General features: G+C 45.8%; 1 protein-coding gene across 35 annotated transcripts in view; it reads left to right on the top strand.

Moving 5' to 3' along the window:
* The window catches only part of PDE4DIP (phosphodiesterase 4D interacting protein), a 238,485-nt gene that overhangs the window by 211,963 nt on the left and 11,710 nt on the right, over positions 1-14,812 (top strand). For 17 of the 35 annotated variants that reach the window (XR_233909.5, XM_015463430.1, XM_015463419.1 and 14 more), the window contains 10 exons: positions 766-1,001; positions 2,033-2,084; positions 3,153-3,376; positions 3,893-4,045; positions 5,993-6,178; positions 8,976-9,227; positions 10,102-10,233; positions 10,919-11,038; positions 12,140-12,329; positions 12,919-13,043. Coding sequence is in view for 34 of the 35 variants with exons in the window: in XM_015463430.1 (XP_015318916.1) it covers positions 766-1,001; positions 2,033-2,084; positions 3,153-3,376; positions 3,893-4,045; positions 5,993-6,178; positions 8,976-9,227; positions 10,102-10,233; positions 10,919-11,038; positions 12,140-12,329; positions 12,919-13,043 (1,670 nt within the window). In the remaining variant the exon portion in view is untranslated. The remainder of the gene's footprint in view (positions 1-765; positions 1,002-2,032; positions 2,085-3,152; positions 3,377-3,892; positions 4,046-5,992; positions 6,179-8,975; positions 9,228-10,101; positions 10,234-10,918; positions 11,039-12,139; positions 12,330-12,918; positions 13,044-14,812) is intronic. The other 18 variants (XM_059885018.1, XM_024990000.1, XM_059885010.1 and 15 more) reach the window with 3 other exon arrangements.

Here is a 14,812-nt window from a genome sequence, read left to right as displayed (position 1 = left end):
TCTGGCTAGACATGGCTTCTTCATCCACGTGTCTGGTGACACAGTGCTCCCTGGCTTCTCTCTTTCTGCACGTGGCTTCCTGTCTTCTGGGGCCTTTCTTCCTGGCCTGGGCCTCTCATAGTGGTTGTCTCACTTCAGCATGGTAGCTGGCTTCCAAGAGTCAGGAAGTAAAAGTTGCCCAGTGAATTAAGAGTGATTCCTGGACTTGGCACAGTGTCACAGAGCCCACACGGATTTGAGGAGGTAGAGAATGACTTCTACCTAATGATGAAAGAGGGGCACAGCCACATTGTAGCCAAGCATGTGGAACGGGAGCTTGAGTAACGGCCATCTTTGCAAAATACAGTCTGCCGTAATATAGATGGTCTTTGAAGTAGAGGACATGAAAGGACTTTTTTGGATTTTTAGTATTTATTGAGTGCCTACTCAATAAATATATTTAGCATTTATTATCAACTAGAAGTCTACACTATATTGGTGCTGTAAGGGAAGTAAAATACAGCACGGTATTTACCCCCACAGAACTTAGTTTTCCCTTTTGGCACATGACTAATGCATATTAAACAGTGGAGGAATGGTGGTGTACCATGGTGTTTGATGCAAGCTTGTCAGAACAGAATTTACTCTTAAATACATCCTTTGGTTTTGGTGCCAGAACTCAGCATAAACTGAGGAATTCTTAGAGATGCTCTTACAGAAATCTCTACAGAAGCCCCCATAGCTTAATTTTCCATTCTTACTCTTTCCTCTTCTTTCATTCATTAGGAAATATGATTCCCTGATTCAGGACCAGGCCCGAGAACTGTCCTACCTACGTCAGAAAATACGGGAAGGGAGAGGTATCTGTTATCTTCTCACCCAGCACTCGAAAGACACAGTAAAGTCTTTCGAGGACCTCCTAAGGAGCAATGACATTGACTACTACCTGGGACAGAGCTTCCGGGAGCACCTCGCCCAGGGCAGCCAGCTGACAGAAAGGCTCACCAGCAAACTCAGCACCAGTAAGTTGGCCTCATGGCTTTGGTACCCTTTCGGTGACTCCCAGAGCCTAGCCCCAGGTGGCCGCCTCACCTCCCACAGCTGTTAACCCAAGTCCTGCTTCTGCTTCATTCCCGGGGGCTGTTATTGGATCAGGACTGGCCAGTAGGCCGCACAGAGGAGGAACCACAGGGTCAGAGAGGCCGTGATTACAACTGTAGAAACGTCATCATTTATGGAATGTGCCCTTTGGGAAAGGAGGCTGAGTTCATCCAGTGTTGGGGGAGAAAGGGAGGAGGGATGGGAGGACTTTATGGCAATAAAAAGAGCCCTGAATTGAGAACTGCAGGACACAAGCTCTAGCCTGATGCTACCATTCAGTCTCTGGGCAAATGACTTACCTTTTGACATCTCTTGTTTCTTCGCCTATTGCCCAGCATCACACATGAATATAATTCAAATAGAGATAAAGGACAGCACCATGCCCACTTGAACATGGGCACTGAACATCACAGTACACAGGCCAGGAATATTGGTCACGGTTAGAGTCTTTTACTTAGAATTTCCTGAGAGCACCCGAGGGGGCACAGCAGGATCAGTTTTGGGGGACAACCAACCCACATCCCAGTGGTAGGTGCAGAGGTGGGGCAGGGCTGTTGGTCACTTCCTCAAAGCAAGAGTAGGTTCTACGTGAAAGCTATGCGGGGACACAGAGCTCTCACCTGGGAGTCGTTCTGTGGCAGGCTTGGAGCCTGGTATGTTACAGAGGGAATCTGGCCAAGTGCCTTTTAAACTTTTTTTTGCATTGATTTGGGGCAGAGGCAGTCATGATGGTGATCGCCAGGTCAGGGAAGTTCTGCCTGGCGAGCGCTGGAGATCCTGCAGGTCTGTTCTCTAAAGATGCTGCCTGAGGTCTCCCAGATTAATTCTTCCACATGTCCTGACCACACATAGAGTGGTCACTATTTTGCACTCGAATAGGCTCTTGCAGTTGTAATGTGTAAAGTGAGACCTGTTTAATTTCTTACTGTTTCTTTCTGAATTTGGTTTGCAGAGGATCATAAAAGTGAGAAAGATCAAGCTGGACTCGAGCCACTGGCTCTGAGGTAATTCAAATAGAATCTGGTAAAGTAATTGGGAACAAGGCCTAAGGGATCAAGGAGGGCTGCAACTTCACAAGTCAGAAGTGGGGAGGTGGGTGTAATGAATTAATTTGTTCATGAAACACCTTCCTGTTCTTTTTAGCCCAATTCTTTACACTCTTTTGATAGAATTCTGTTGATTTATATTTGTATAATGATTCTCCAGGCTTAGTAACCTGGAGTCAGTCTGACCTAAAAGTAAACTTACCAAATTTCAAGGGTCCTTGGCACCCCAAGGATCTCCTCTGCTCCCTGACTCTGTGTGTTTAAATACACAGTGTGCTTTTTGCCAAGTTGGCTCACCCCCAAGTTGAGTTAGCAGCTAGTTTAGTGGCCATACAGTTTCCCTGGGAAAAAAAGAATTGGATTACAGTTCCTAATAAAATCCCTCAATGTTGCAGATCTTGGGAGGCTACAGTGCCTTGGAAACCAGTTTTCAATGAGTCACTGCATCGTTTCTTATGTGCAATAAAGTTCAGGCTCAGAGTTCTTTGTAGTTACTAGATCAAATCCCTTTGTGTCATGAGTATGCTTTTGACCACTCAGTGCTCCTCAAAACATCTGTGGTGAAGGACAAAGGATTTTGTTTTTATCTCTAATCTATCATAGACCCACACATGGTCTGAACCTTCATCAGCCAGATGATTCTGCTTACGTACTCTTGGATGTGGTGAGAATGCCGCACTGCTGTGTTTCTCAGTGCTCACCGTCCATTTCTGTACTTATGTTGTTGGAGACCGGGAACCAGCAGTTCTCGGCCTCCAGCTGTCCTGGGGACCACGCTTGGAGCAGCAGTGCCTTAGAGGGCTGGCTGCGCCCCTGCGAGTCCTCAGTGTATCGTGTGGCCAGTGCACTGGGCACCTCTTGCTTCCCCTCCCTCTGCACCCGGCCTACTTCTCACTCCTAAACCAGACATGGGTAGTTTCATTTATTCTTTGCAGGCACGGTCCCCTTGACTTACGTAGTTTTCCTCATAAGAACTAGCTCATCCAGTGATTCTGACTTCCCCTCTGTCCTCCTTCACCCCACTAGGCTTAGCAGGGAGCTGCAGGAGAAGGAGAAAGTGATCGAAGTCCTGCAGGCCAAGCTGGACGCCCGCTCCCTCACACCGTGCAGCAGCCATGCCTTGTCAGACTCTCAGCGCTCTCCCAGCAGCTCCTCCTTCTTGTCTGACGAGCTGGAAGCCTGCTCTGACATGGACATCGCCAGCGAGTACACACACTATGAAGAGAAGAAGGCTTCACCTGGTCACTCAGGTAGCCTCCACTTTCTGAGTGGAACCACCTTTTTCTAGGCTGAGAGGAGACGTCTACATCCAGGCTTTATAGATACACCTTGGCATGTGTCAGGCTGAACCAGGCAAACCACAGTGGGAAGAGTGAGAAGAGGATGGAGACTTCTGTTTCCCCACTGCCTCACGGGCACACAATCTGTCTGATCGATCTCCTCCTTTAAGATGGGATGTCTTATCCCTCCACCCGCTGCAGCTCCTGAACCCCTGAGTTTCCTTGGGTGTCCACATCTGCTGCTGCCCTTGCCTGGTATTTTTGGAGGTGCCTTTGTCTTGGTTCCCGGCTCTGAGCCCCACTATTACCTCTCAGGTGGCTTTTCTCACTGAAGGAGCAATCTGCAAGTAAGGAATGAAAGCTGCTCACAGTGCTTGTGCTTGGTGCTCTCTCTGAAAACAAGGCTCTGCCCTGGTTAAATTGTAAGATCAGATTCCAGTTCTTTGTAGAATACCAAACATGTTCTTTCATTCATGGGTTTTGTAGATTCCATCCATCATTCGAGTCATTCTGCTGTACTGTCTTCCAAACCATCAGCAACCAGTTCATCTCAGGAGGTTAAGGCCGAACCCAGCAGCAACCCCGTCAGCTTCCCAGCTCCCCAGAATCCCCCCAAGGAGGCCAGCCAGGCCCATCCAGGTATGCACTGGCCAATGGGGCAGGGGCTTCATCTCCTCTCACTCAGCTCTGACTTTTCTTCAGAGACAAGAAAAGCATCATTAGGAGCTTAGATACATTGAATCCTAGACAAAAATCAAAAGACCATTCAAATTCACTAAGAGGGTCTGATTAGTCTTTAACTACTGTAGAAAAATAAATAATCCACATCAGACTTTGATCTGCATACCAGATCAAATTTTGACCAGTCGTTGGCTAATCATTTTAAAAGAATCATCTTCATTTCTTTCTCTCATTTCACCCTGGGAATCAAAGAGGCAAAATGTTTCTCTCAGGATTACTGTAGCCAGAGAGCATAAAGAAATTTCCATCTGCTGTTCCCTTGTATGTTTTCCCCATTTTATCTGCAGAGGAGCCTCTGTAGTTGGTGGGGCTATTTCCTTCATAGCTGAGGATGCTTCCGTATCCTTAAAAGGGATTCTGTTCACATTACATTATCTTTCATGGTTTTATGAATGAGTCGGTGGTCCTTGATATATACATGGTGTATATCTTGGACTGAAAGAGTTGTATATTTCATTTACCTGCCTCAGGTTAGTTACCAGGGGTTGTATTATCCAATCACAGCTCCACACTAGCAATGGCACAGAACGGGCAAACCTTATTCTCACCTGCTGCCCCCCAACAAGACGGGCTAGCTGCCTGCCTTCAGTGTGGTTGTGGTGAGGCTGCATTCAGTAGAGATGCCTACAGAAGAACAACACTTTTCTTCTGCCGTCCTTGTCTCTCTTGAGAGCAAGTCAACCAAATCTTAAGGAAAAGAATGTGTCCAACTCTTTTTGGGCTCAAAGTTTCTGGGCCAAAATTTCCAGCTAAACCAGGAAATCATGGGGAAAAACCATTCATCAAGCACTGTAGACATCTCTGTGAATGCTTTGGGGTTAAAAAGAGCAGAAGGTCGAAGGTTTTAGAATCAGAATGAAGGAGGCCTGGACTGTGTCACTTGGTAATTCAGGGGTCTTGTACTGCTCTGATACTATGTCAGCATCCTGGGATAAGGGATGTTTTTCAGAATGTGATCACTGTCTTCTGTGTGAAGCAGTCTCCACAAGTCTAGACGTCTTGGTTTCTGCTCCCTCCATGGGCTACATGCCCTTCAACTGTTTTTGGGAAAAGGAGATTCAACCATCAGAACTTCCCAGGCTTCCTGAAGTCTATAGATGGGCTGCATAATGATCACCTGCGAAGTTTTTTCTTTTAAAACACTTTCTGCCAGAGTTTACAATTCAGTAGGTTTGCATCGATGGAAGAATCCACATATGTTAAGCATTTTTCTTAAACTATTTGAATGTCCAGACAGATTTGCATGCCACTGTGTCTCAGTTTGCCAAGGCTTTTATTTTTCCTTTGGTGAATGAGCACAGTGATTTGGGATTCTCAAGTTTGTTTCCGTCAGCCTTGAATTTCATGCATTAGTCATGCCAGCGTCCCCACTCTCCTAGTCTACTCAGTCCTCCTCAGGGCGAGTCCTGCTGCTTTCAGGAGTTCTAGGTGTAGGGGAGTCTTGACTGGCCCATGCTGGCAGCAGCACCCCAGGGCTCCTGAGAGCATTCAGGCAGAGCCATCCTGACCTGCCACGCCCAGATGGCTAGGATGGGGCTCTCATGGCTGCCTGAGCTATGGTAATGCTACCTTGCCTTTTATAACCAGTTGTTTACAAGATGAGCATAGAATGTGAAAGCAGGATAGCCCTGGCAGGGGAGAAGAAGGAGGGGGTGAGAAAAGTCAGCCTCTTGGGTAGCTCTGCTCCCCCTTGGCCATCTTAGTCATCACCAATTGAATGACAGACACTCCCCAAGGAGACACCTGGTCAGGAAATAGTTTCACCTTCTCAATCTTTCACCCGTTCTTTTCTCTCCCTTTCGGTCTAATGACTTATGTCCTTTCTCCCTAACTTTCTGTTTCTAGGCCTTCATTTCCAATCCATACCCACGCTGGTTAGCCTTCCCCAGGCACCACTGCCCTCAGCTCCACCCAGCTTCCTGCCTTTCAGCTCTGCTGGCCCTCCCCTCCCTGGCTGCTGTGAGACACCCATGGTCTCCTTGGCAGAGGCTCAGCAGGAGCTGCAGATGCTGCGGAAGCAGTTAGGAGAAAGTGAGCACTTCCTGCTGCGTTTGTGTGCTTGCGAATGGTGGACCCACACTGTGTGTCTCTGCATGGCTTTGGCTGGATGGCAGAGTTTCAAAAATAACACAGGGGTACACGCTATCAGTGGATGATTGAGGCAGAGCTGCGCTTGCTGTTTTGGGAAATATATTCGCTGTTATCTTTCTCATATGTGTGTTTCATCAGTTAGTAGGCAACTAACTATCCTCCTATGTGAAATAAGAAAAGAACTTCACATGATGAATTTTCCCTCTAGTAGTGCTTTAAAAAATACTAGAAAGCAATCTGAAATTACCTTGTAACCATGGTCTGTGCCTGTAAAGAAGAGCTTGGATGGGCCAGAGATTGATGGTCACCATATAGAGAGTGTCCAATGACCTAAGACCACAGCTGAGAATGTGTACACCTTGAGCCCCATTTAGACCACATTAGTATCCCTGAAATTGGATACACTGTCTACTCTAACATTAGTTTGATTTCCAGCGAGACAGAGATTATTTTTAAGGAGAGTCTGCACATGTTCCTTCCAGCAGGCAGTGAGGTCTAAGAGGCTACCTTCTGCTACCAGTGTTACACGGGTATAGCAATCTAAGTACCTACCAACATGAACATGGTCTTACCTTGTGTGACAGAGCCAGGGCAGAGAACTAAAACTCAGAGAGTGAGGTTACTTGATCAAGGTCACTAGTAAGGGGGAGAAATGGGCTTGAATTTGGATCTGCTGCTCCTGGTTCCATGTTTCCATTATACCTTCTCCATCTAGAATGGTTTTGTTACAGTCCTGCTGAGAGCACAGGCTGAGCTCAGCTGAACCATCTGGAGGCCCCTTGCAAAAGTCTTTTCTCTCTTTAGAGATGACAGAAAGGTGCTATTCTCTCTGAACTAGAACTTGCTACCATGCTACCATAGCAGATCTGGAACCAACAACTGATGGATAACAAATCTCTTCCATGCCGAAAGGCAAGAGTGTTCACTAGACTACTTTTCTTTTCTTCATTTCCTTTTCCTTCATCTTTCCACATTGTCACATTGTCTTTGCCCAAAGGGAAAGACAGGAAGAAGAGCACTGTGCCTGAAGTGGTCCGCTGATGTGGGTTGAACTGGAGTCACAACCAGTCTGTTCCATGGGCCAGATTTTGGATGGTCCAGCCTTGGCGAGAAAGGCTGTAGCCCTTTCTTTGCCTTGTTAAGCACAGTCCTCTCCAAAGAGCTCATCAGCTCTCCTCCTTTGCTTTAAAGCAAGCTTCCGAGTGGATAGTGGTGCATGGCAGCTTCTCAGGTCTCTATGGAGCTAAAATCTTCTTGTGCAAGTGTCTATCTGGTGTTTTTGCATGGTTTAGGGCATGTGCTCTGTATTGTGTGGCCGGGGAGACTGGAACATGAGACTACTGATCCCTGTTACTGATAAGATTTGAAGCCTCCTACAACCTTGGTGAGAAAGTAAGCTGAGTGTCAGCAACCACTGATTCCCCCCTTTGCCTTGTGTGGCGTTGGGTTGAAAGAGGTGTGGACAAGGTAGGGAGTCACCTCTCTTTTAAATCCTGGACTGTAATTTGGATGCTTACACTTTTTATCCTCCTCCTTAATTTCCAGTGATCCCAATGAATATCTAGTATTTTTCAAATTGGGGAAGGGGAGATACTTGACAATACTTCTCAAACTTTCCTGCTTATTAGAGTCAGCTAGGACGATTTTAAAACATTCAGTACCCAAGCTGTACCACATACCAATTAAGTCAAATCTCTGGGGAACCAGGCACTGGTACTTGTTTTTACATTGTCTTAGATGATTCCAGAATGTAGCCAAATTTGAGAACAGTTACAAACAAGGATCAAAATTGGCAACTGCCAACTACATTAATCCCTCAAAGGGGGTTGGCTTGGTTGGAAGAAACCAGGACCTCACTCCTCACTCCTGTTTTTTAGGCAGAGCTACCTGTTTACTCTGCTGCTCATGTCGATAATCCCTGGAAGAAAGCAGTCTTCTGAATGTGAATATCCTGAACTATAGCCAGTTCACTTCTTTCCCTCTCTCACCCAGCTGGGATTATTTTTAAATAGAAGCGGAGATGATGGGAAGGCCCGTGATTTCACAGGGTCTATGAAGGCATCAGCCTATGAAATGAAAGGTCCTACCTCTCCCATGGGAGAGTGTTCGTGACTCTTCAGATGCAAGTGATGACATTTCGGTTCCCTGAATCATGTTGAGTAAGATTCAGATCACCTCTTACCTTATACAGAACCTCCCCCAACCTCAGCAAAGAGTTCAGTCTGGAGTGACTGGGGCCACCATTCTAGCTGGATTTATACCCCCTTCCTCTTTTGACAACCCCAAAGGAAAACTGGGAAAACGGGCACTTTAGCTTCTGGAACAGCAAGTACTCACAGGAACACAGACATTCCTGTTCACAGGTGTGCTCAGTGCTACGGCCCATCACACTCTTGACCCCTGACTTTCCCAGTGAGTTCTGCCCAGGAACTTCCCTGGACTCTATCATGAGGCATTATCATAGGAGCCAGGATTAGGGCCACAGGACTTTCCTTTCGTGCACATGGCTGACTTTATGATGCTTTATTCACCCCCTAACTCTTGCGCTCATGCTAGCAAATACAAGGGGTTAGAGTTGTAGCTTCTGGGGTGTCAGTCTTCATGTCACTGCTTTTCCACAGCTGACTGGGACCTCAGCCCGTGTGTCCCCTCCAGTGTCTGCTCTTCTCAGTCACACGTTTCCTGGCTGATCCTTGTGCTCTGCTACTGCTTCTCACTCATGTTTCCTTCTGCCCAGGTGTCACCAGTGTTCATCCTGCTTCCCCAGCCACACTGCCAACCAACCACACAGAAGCCAGATCTTCCCACTACCTCAACCCTCCCCAGCCCCTCTGTCCTCCAAGGGGCACCACGGACCTGGGCAGAATCCTGGAGCCTGGGTACCTGGGTAGCAGTGGCCAGTGGGACGTGATGAGGCCTCAGAAAGGGAGCATATCCGGGGACCTATCCTCAGGCTCCTCCATGTACCAGCTTAACTCCAAGCCCACAGGTAAATACAAAGCCGAGCAGGTCAATTGTTTCTCTAAACCCTATGAAACCCTGTACATGTACACTTACAACTCCCTTACATGCACCCCTATATGGGAGGAGGCCCATGGGGCTTGCTTAGCACTAGCTGTCCTGTGTTTGAAATCAAATTACTCTTTTTTAGGGTAAAAGTGATAGGTTATTTAATTTTAAACCTTTTTTTTGTATTGAGGTATAGCCAGTTAACAATGTTGTGATAGTTTTAGGTGAATAACAAAGGGACTCAGTGATACATATACACGTACCCATTCTCCCGCATACTCGCCTCCCATCCAGGCAACATGAACAGAGGTCTGTGTGCTATATAGTAGGTCCTTGTTGGTTATCCATTTAAAATATAGCAGTGTGTGTGTGTTCATCCCAAATGCCCTAACTATCTCTTTCCCTCAACCTTCTCCCTGGCAACCATAAGTTTGTTGTCTAAGTTTGTGAGTCTCTTTCTGTTTTGTAAGTAAATTCATTTGTATCATTTCTTTTTAGAATCCACATATAAGGGATGTCATATGATATTTCTCCTTCTCTGACTTCACTCAGTATGACGATCTCTAAGTCCATTCATGTTGCTGCAATGGCATTATTTTGTTATTTTTTACGGCTGAGTAATATTCCATTGTGTGTGTGTTTGTGTGTGTCTGTGTGTGTGTGTCTGTGTGTATACATCTTGGTGGAGCCAATTTACTCTTTAAACAAAGTCACCTGAGCTCCCATATGCCCATGAGAGAGGACAGTGATATTTAGGGATCTTGCTGAGAGACCACTGGCAGAGCCCCCCTAGTGGGCCCCACTAATAGACAGGATGCTCCATCTCTACCTCTTCCTGTCCTGGGTGGCTGCAGGGGCTGACCTGCTAGAGGAGCATCTTGGTGAAATCCGGAACCTACGCCAGCGCCTGGAGGAGTCCATCTGCATTAATGACCGCCTGCGGGAGCAGCTGGAAAACAGGCTCAGCTCCACTGCCCGCGAAAGTGGTAGGAGAGGCCCAGTGCCTCCTATTTCCAGTCTAATTAGGGAGATTCTGAAGGTTGCCCTAGAGAAGAGAGTCACAGATTTCAAAGCACTGTAGTCTGCTTTCCTCCACTTGCTCCTTACAGTCAGCAAGGCAGGAGCAAGGACCATTCCCTTCCCTTTGTTGCTGTATCTGAGCTCAGAGAGTAACTCTCCTCAATGCAGATCTAACCAGATCTGGTCCCCAGAATCTTCTGGCTTCTTGTTCACCCTAAAGCTGCTCATCTGCTGCCTGCTGACTTCTGTGCCCTGGTTCTGTGATTGGCATGTGGTGGAGCCAGGTCTGCAAGGCCTCCCGCAGCCACTCACCAAGGTAGCCTCCTGCCCACACTCTCCCCCAGGCTGCTGACACTGGGAGGCCAGCCTTTCCAAACACCCTTGACCTGTCCACACTGCAGCAGGAGCAGCTATTTAGGGAATAGAGCCTCCTGAACAGCTCACCCAGGGCACATGAAATGCATGCAAAGAACCCATGCAGAGGAGCCACAGGAAAGCCAGGTATTCAGCCCAGCAGACTTTGTCCCACCAGGACACGAGTCCTCGGGGTTTTCTGCTGGGTTGGGACAGTGTCTGGAGACAGAGAATGAGCAAACAGAGATCCTCTATTACACAAATGTGTAACTTACCTGCTTGCACTTCCCCGGACAGGCTCAACCTCTAACTTCTACAGTCCAGGCCTGGAGTCCACACCTCAGCTCTCCAATGAGAACAGAGTCCTTAGGGAAGAAAACCACAGGCTTCAGGCTCAGCTCAGTCATGTTTCCAGAGGTGAGTGCCAAAAGCCACAAACTGTGGTCAGTGTTGTATCCATTTCTTCCCTGGCCACACCCATCACCAATTGGACAAGCAAAGAGAGAAGGTGGAGAACAGAGCTACTCAGACCCACCAACATCAAACTCCCATAGCTTTTCTCACTCTAGAAAGGGCTATTTCCTGACAATGCCCAAGCATGGGCCTTCAGACGCCTAGGCTCCAGGAGGAGGAGCTTTAGGAAATCCACTTCTGTGCAACCCACTTGCAGTAATTCAGTCATTAGCTATCAAACTGGACACCAGTTAGTGCCTGTCCTACCTCCCCACAACTCACAGCTAGTTTGGACCCAGGAAAGGGAGGAGCAGGAGGCCTAAACACCCTCTCAGGTTCTTCCAAGACCTCGCTGAGGCTCCCTGTGTCCCTCTCGTGCTGATGTGCTATCCCCATGTCTCCTCTCCATCTCCCTCCTTACACACTCAGGGCTCCTCTTTGGTCCCTGGTCCTCTGCTAGAAAAACATCTTGCAGAGCTTTCTCAACACTATTGAGCGGGCATCCATGTGTGGGCATCATTTCCTCTGGGGCCTGGGTGGGGGGATGGGGGGTGGGCGGTGACCTTAGTTTTAATCGAGTTAATGAAATCAATGTATTTTCAATCACAAATTATTTTTATTTACAAATATTTATTGAATAGCCAAATAGACAAAGAATGGTGGCTAAGAGGATTAAGCCCAGAATGAAATAATGCTTGCAGGAAAGGAAAAAGACATTAAGAGAGGTTTCTACATAAGCCTCTTGATCCTTGGCAAAACTCACGAGTGGATTATTGCATAGAGCGTATGTGAGTACTTAGAAAATAGAGTTAGGAAGCAGAGTGTGTTCCCTAAAACCAAGGCGGGCCATACTGAATCACAGCCGCAACCTCTTTCTGCAGAGAAAGAGGCCCCCACTCCTTGGAGCATGTGGATGTAACAGCAGACACTGGCTTTGCCTCCCTGGCAGCATAAGCTGGCCTTCCTTTCACCTTAGTTCTGTTTGTCGGGATGGATGTGTTTGGGCTTATCTTCCTGCTGACCTTTGACCCTAAAATATACGCACTCCTGTGTCCTGCTTTCCAGAGCACTCCCAGGAAACAGAATGCCTGAGGGAGGCTCTGCTGACCTCTCGATCCCGGCTTCAAGAGCTGGAAATGGAGCTGGAGCACCAAAAGGTAGACCGGCAGCAGTTACTGGAAGACCTGAAGGAGAAGCAGCAGGAGATCTTGCATTTCCAGGAGGAACGACTGTCTCTCCAGGAGAAAGACTCCAGGTTAGAGGGAGCCCGTTGAAGATGGCCGCATTTTCAGATTTAGAAAAAGGGATATTGGCAAGTCAGTGAATGGTCCTTTTCAGAAACCTCGATATCCCTTCTGCTATTTCAGATTTATGGGTAACTTTGAACAGAAGGAAGGACTTCTCTAGGAATGACTTTTTCACTCCAAAGTTGAGAGAGTAAAACTCTCTTATGTAAGTAAGGCTTTAGCATATCAGATTCTGGAGAAAGTACTTCTAGTGAGTTTTGGGATATTAGTCCCATCATCACCTAGGAGGTCTACACCAGCCTTGGTGCTGCTTCCCAGCATAAGCCCTGTAACTGCTGGACAACATGACAAGACACGGTGGGGCAGTAAGAACACCGGGTAGTGTGTCCCAGGTGTGATAGCTAACAGCACAGTTCTAAGCAAAGGGGCTTTACCCTCTGAGCCTCCCTTGCCACATCTGTAAAATAAAGGCAGTGGTCTTCATGACACCTCAGTTGACATCTAGGGCTAAAATTCTATGATGTAAAAGTTGGCTCAGAGCCTCTTGCCCTGATAGGAATCCACCTGCTCAGTGGACCCTTGCTTCTCCCTTGCCAGGCTGCAGCGTAAGCTGGCCCTCCTGCAGCAACAGTGCGAAGAGAAACAGCAGCTCTTCCAGTCCCTCCAGTCAGAGCTACAGATCTATGAGGCACTTTATGGTGACTCCAAGAAGACGCTGAAAGGTATGTTTTCCCTTCTTCCCCACCCTGGGAGCTTCTTGTTCTTGCTAGAGCTTCCGATGAAGTCTTTACCTTGGGAGTTCCAGAGATCTTGGAAACTTACTTTGTTCTATCTGAGAAAAAGCCTCAGTCATTGAGGATCCCAATAAAAAGCGGGGAGCCCTCACACACAAAGCCCAGATGCTGGTGACAAGAGCAAGATTCAGCCTACAGATCCTTAAAAATAGGCTACAAGAGTCAAACTTCACCTACCTGGATGGTCTGAGACAAGTTAATCAAAATCCAGATTATACAGTGATTTTTAAAAAATGCAAAGAACCATGCTGGTGGTGTCATCATTTGAAAAAGTCTCAGATGTTGTGAATTCTGATCACCCACGCAGCGATTGTTGCAGACAACCAGCTCCCACACTGACCTTCCCAAAGTGAGAAAAAAGTTTTCTTTAAAGACATTTTTATTCTGGGCATAATTAATTTGTCAGAAAAATAATTTGCAGATATTTCTCTAAGTCCTTTTAGTGTCTTTGAAAGACAGCACTTTTTAGATTTTATTGAACATCAAATTTTTTTTTTATTATTTACTCTTTTCTTTATGTCCTAGCGAAGAAAGCTTTGTCTATCTCAAGATCATAAAGATTTCCTTGTATTTTTCTTCTTGAAGTTTTATAGTTTTTGCTCTTATGTTTAAGAGCAAAACTGTGTTTTGCTGTGTTTCATTTTGAGTTAATTTTGTATATGATGTGAGAAAAAGGTTAAAGTTCTTTTTTCCCTATATTGATATCCAGTTTTCCCAGCACCATTTATTACAAAGAATGTCCTTTTCCCATTTAATTACCTTGGCAGCTTTGTTGACAATCAACTGACCATAACTTCTGTTAGTAATATTTTGTAATTTTTTGTATATTCATCTTTCATATTTTAATTTTTACATAAATATTTCTCATGTGTGGGATAACATTTTCATTTCAACTGCCAAGTAATTTTTTTGCTAGGATATAGAAACACAATTGATTTTTCATCACCACAACCATCCTCAAATTGCTTGGCATCTCCATTAAAAAACAACGGCCAAGGCAAAAAAAAATCACTTGCCAATATATGTGTGAGTCTATTTCTGAATTCTTCACTCTGTTCCACTAATAAATATGTCCATTCTTCCACCAATAACAAGCTGTTAGAGTTTTTATAGTAAAATCTGAATTTGTTTGGCTAAGTCTTCACACTTTGTTTTTTTTTTCTCTTTTAAAATTAAAAAAAAATATTGGAGTACATTTCATACACAATGTGTTAGTTTCAGGTGTACAGAAAAGTGATATAGTTATACACAGACATATATCCATTCATTTTCAGAATCTTTTCCCATATAGGTTTTACAGAAGATGTTTATGTTAATACCAACCTCCTCATTTACCCCTCCCCCCACCTTTCCCTTTTGGTAACCAGAAGTTTGTTTTCTAAGTCCGAGAGTCAGTTTCTGCTTTGTAAATAAGTTCACTTGTATCATTTTCTAAGATTCCATATATAAGTGATATTATATTTGTGTTTTTCTGTCTGATTGACCTCACTTAGTGTGATAATCTCTAGGTCCACCCATGTTGTTGTACATGGCATTATTTCATTCTTTTTTATGGCTAAGCAATAGCCCATTGTATACATGCACCATATCTTCTTTAATCATTCATTTGTCAATGGACATTTAGGTTGCTTCCATGTCTTGGCTATTTTTTCTTTGTCTTTTATTTTTCCATGTCTTGGCTATATTTTCTCTTTGTC

This window comes from Bos taurus, chromosome 3, assembly GCF_002263795.3.
Source record: "Bos taurus isolate L1 Dominette 01449 registration number 42190680 breed Hereford chromosome 3, ARS-UCD2.0, whole genome shotgun sequence".
Lineage (NCBI taxonomy): Eukaryota > Metazoa > Chordata > Mammalia > Artiodactyla > Bovidae > Bos > Bos taurus.
Note: the sequence above shows the minus strand (reverse complement) of the source record. Positions and strands in the feature narration are given on the sequence as shown.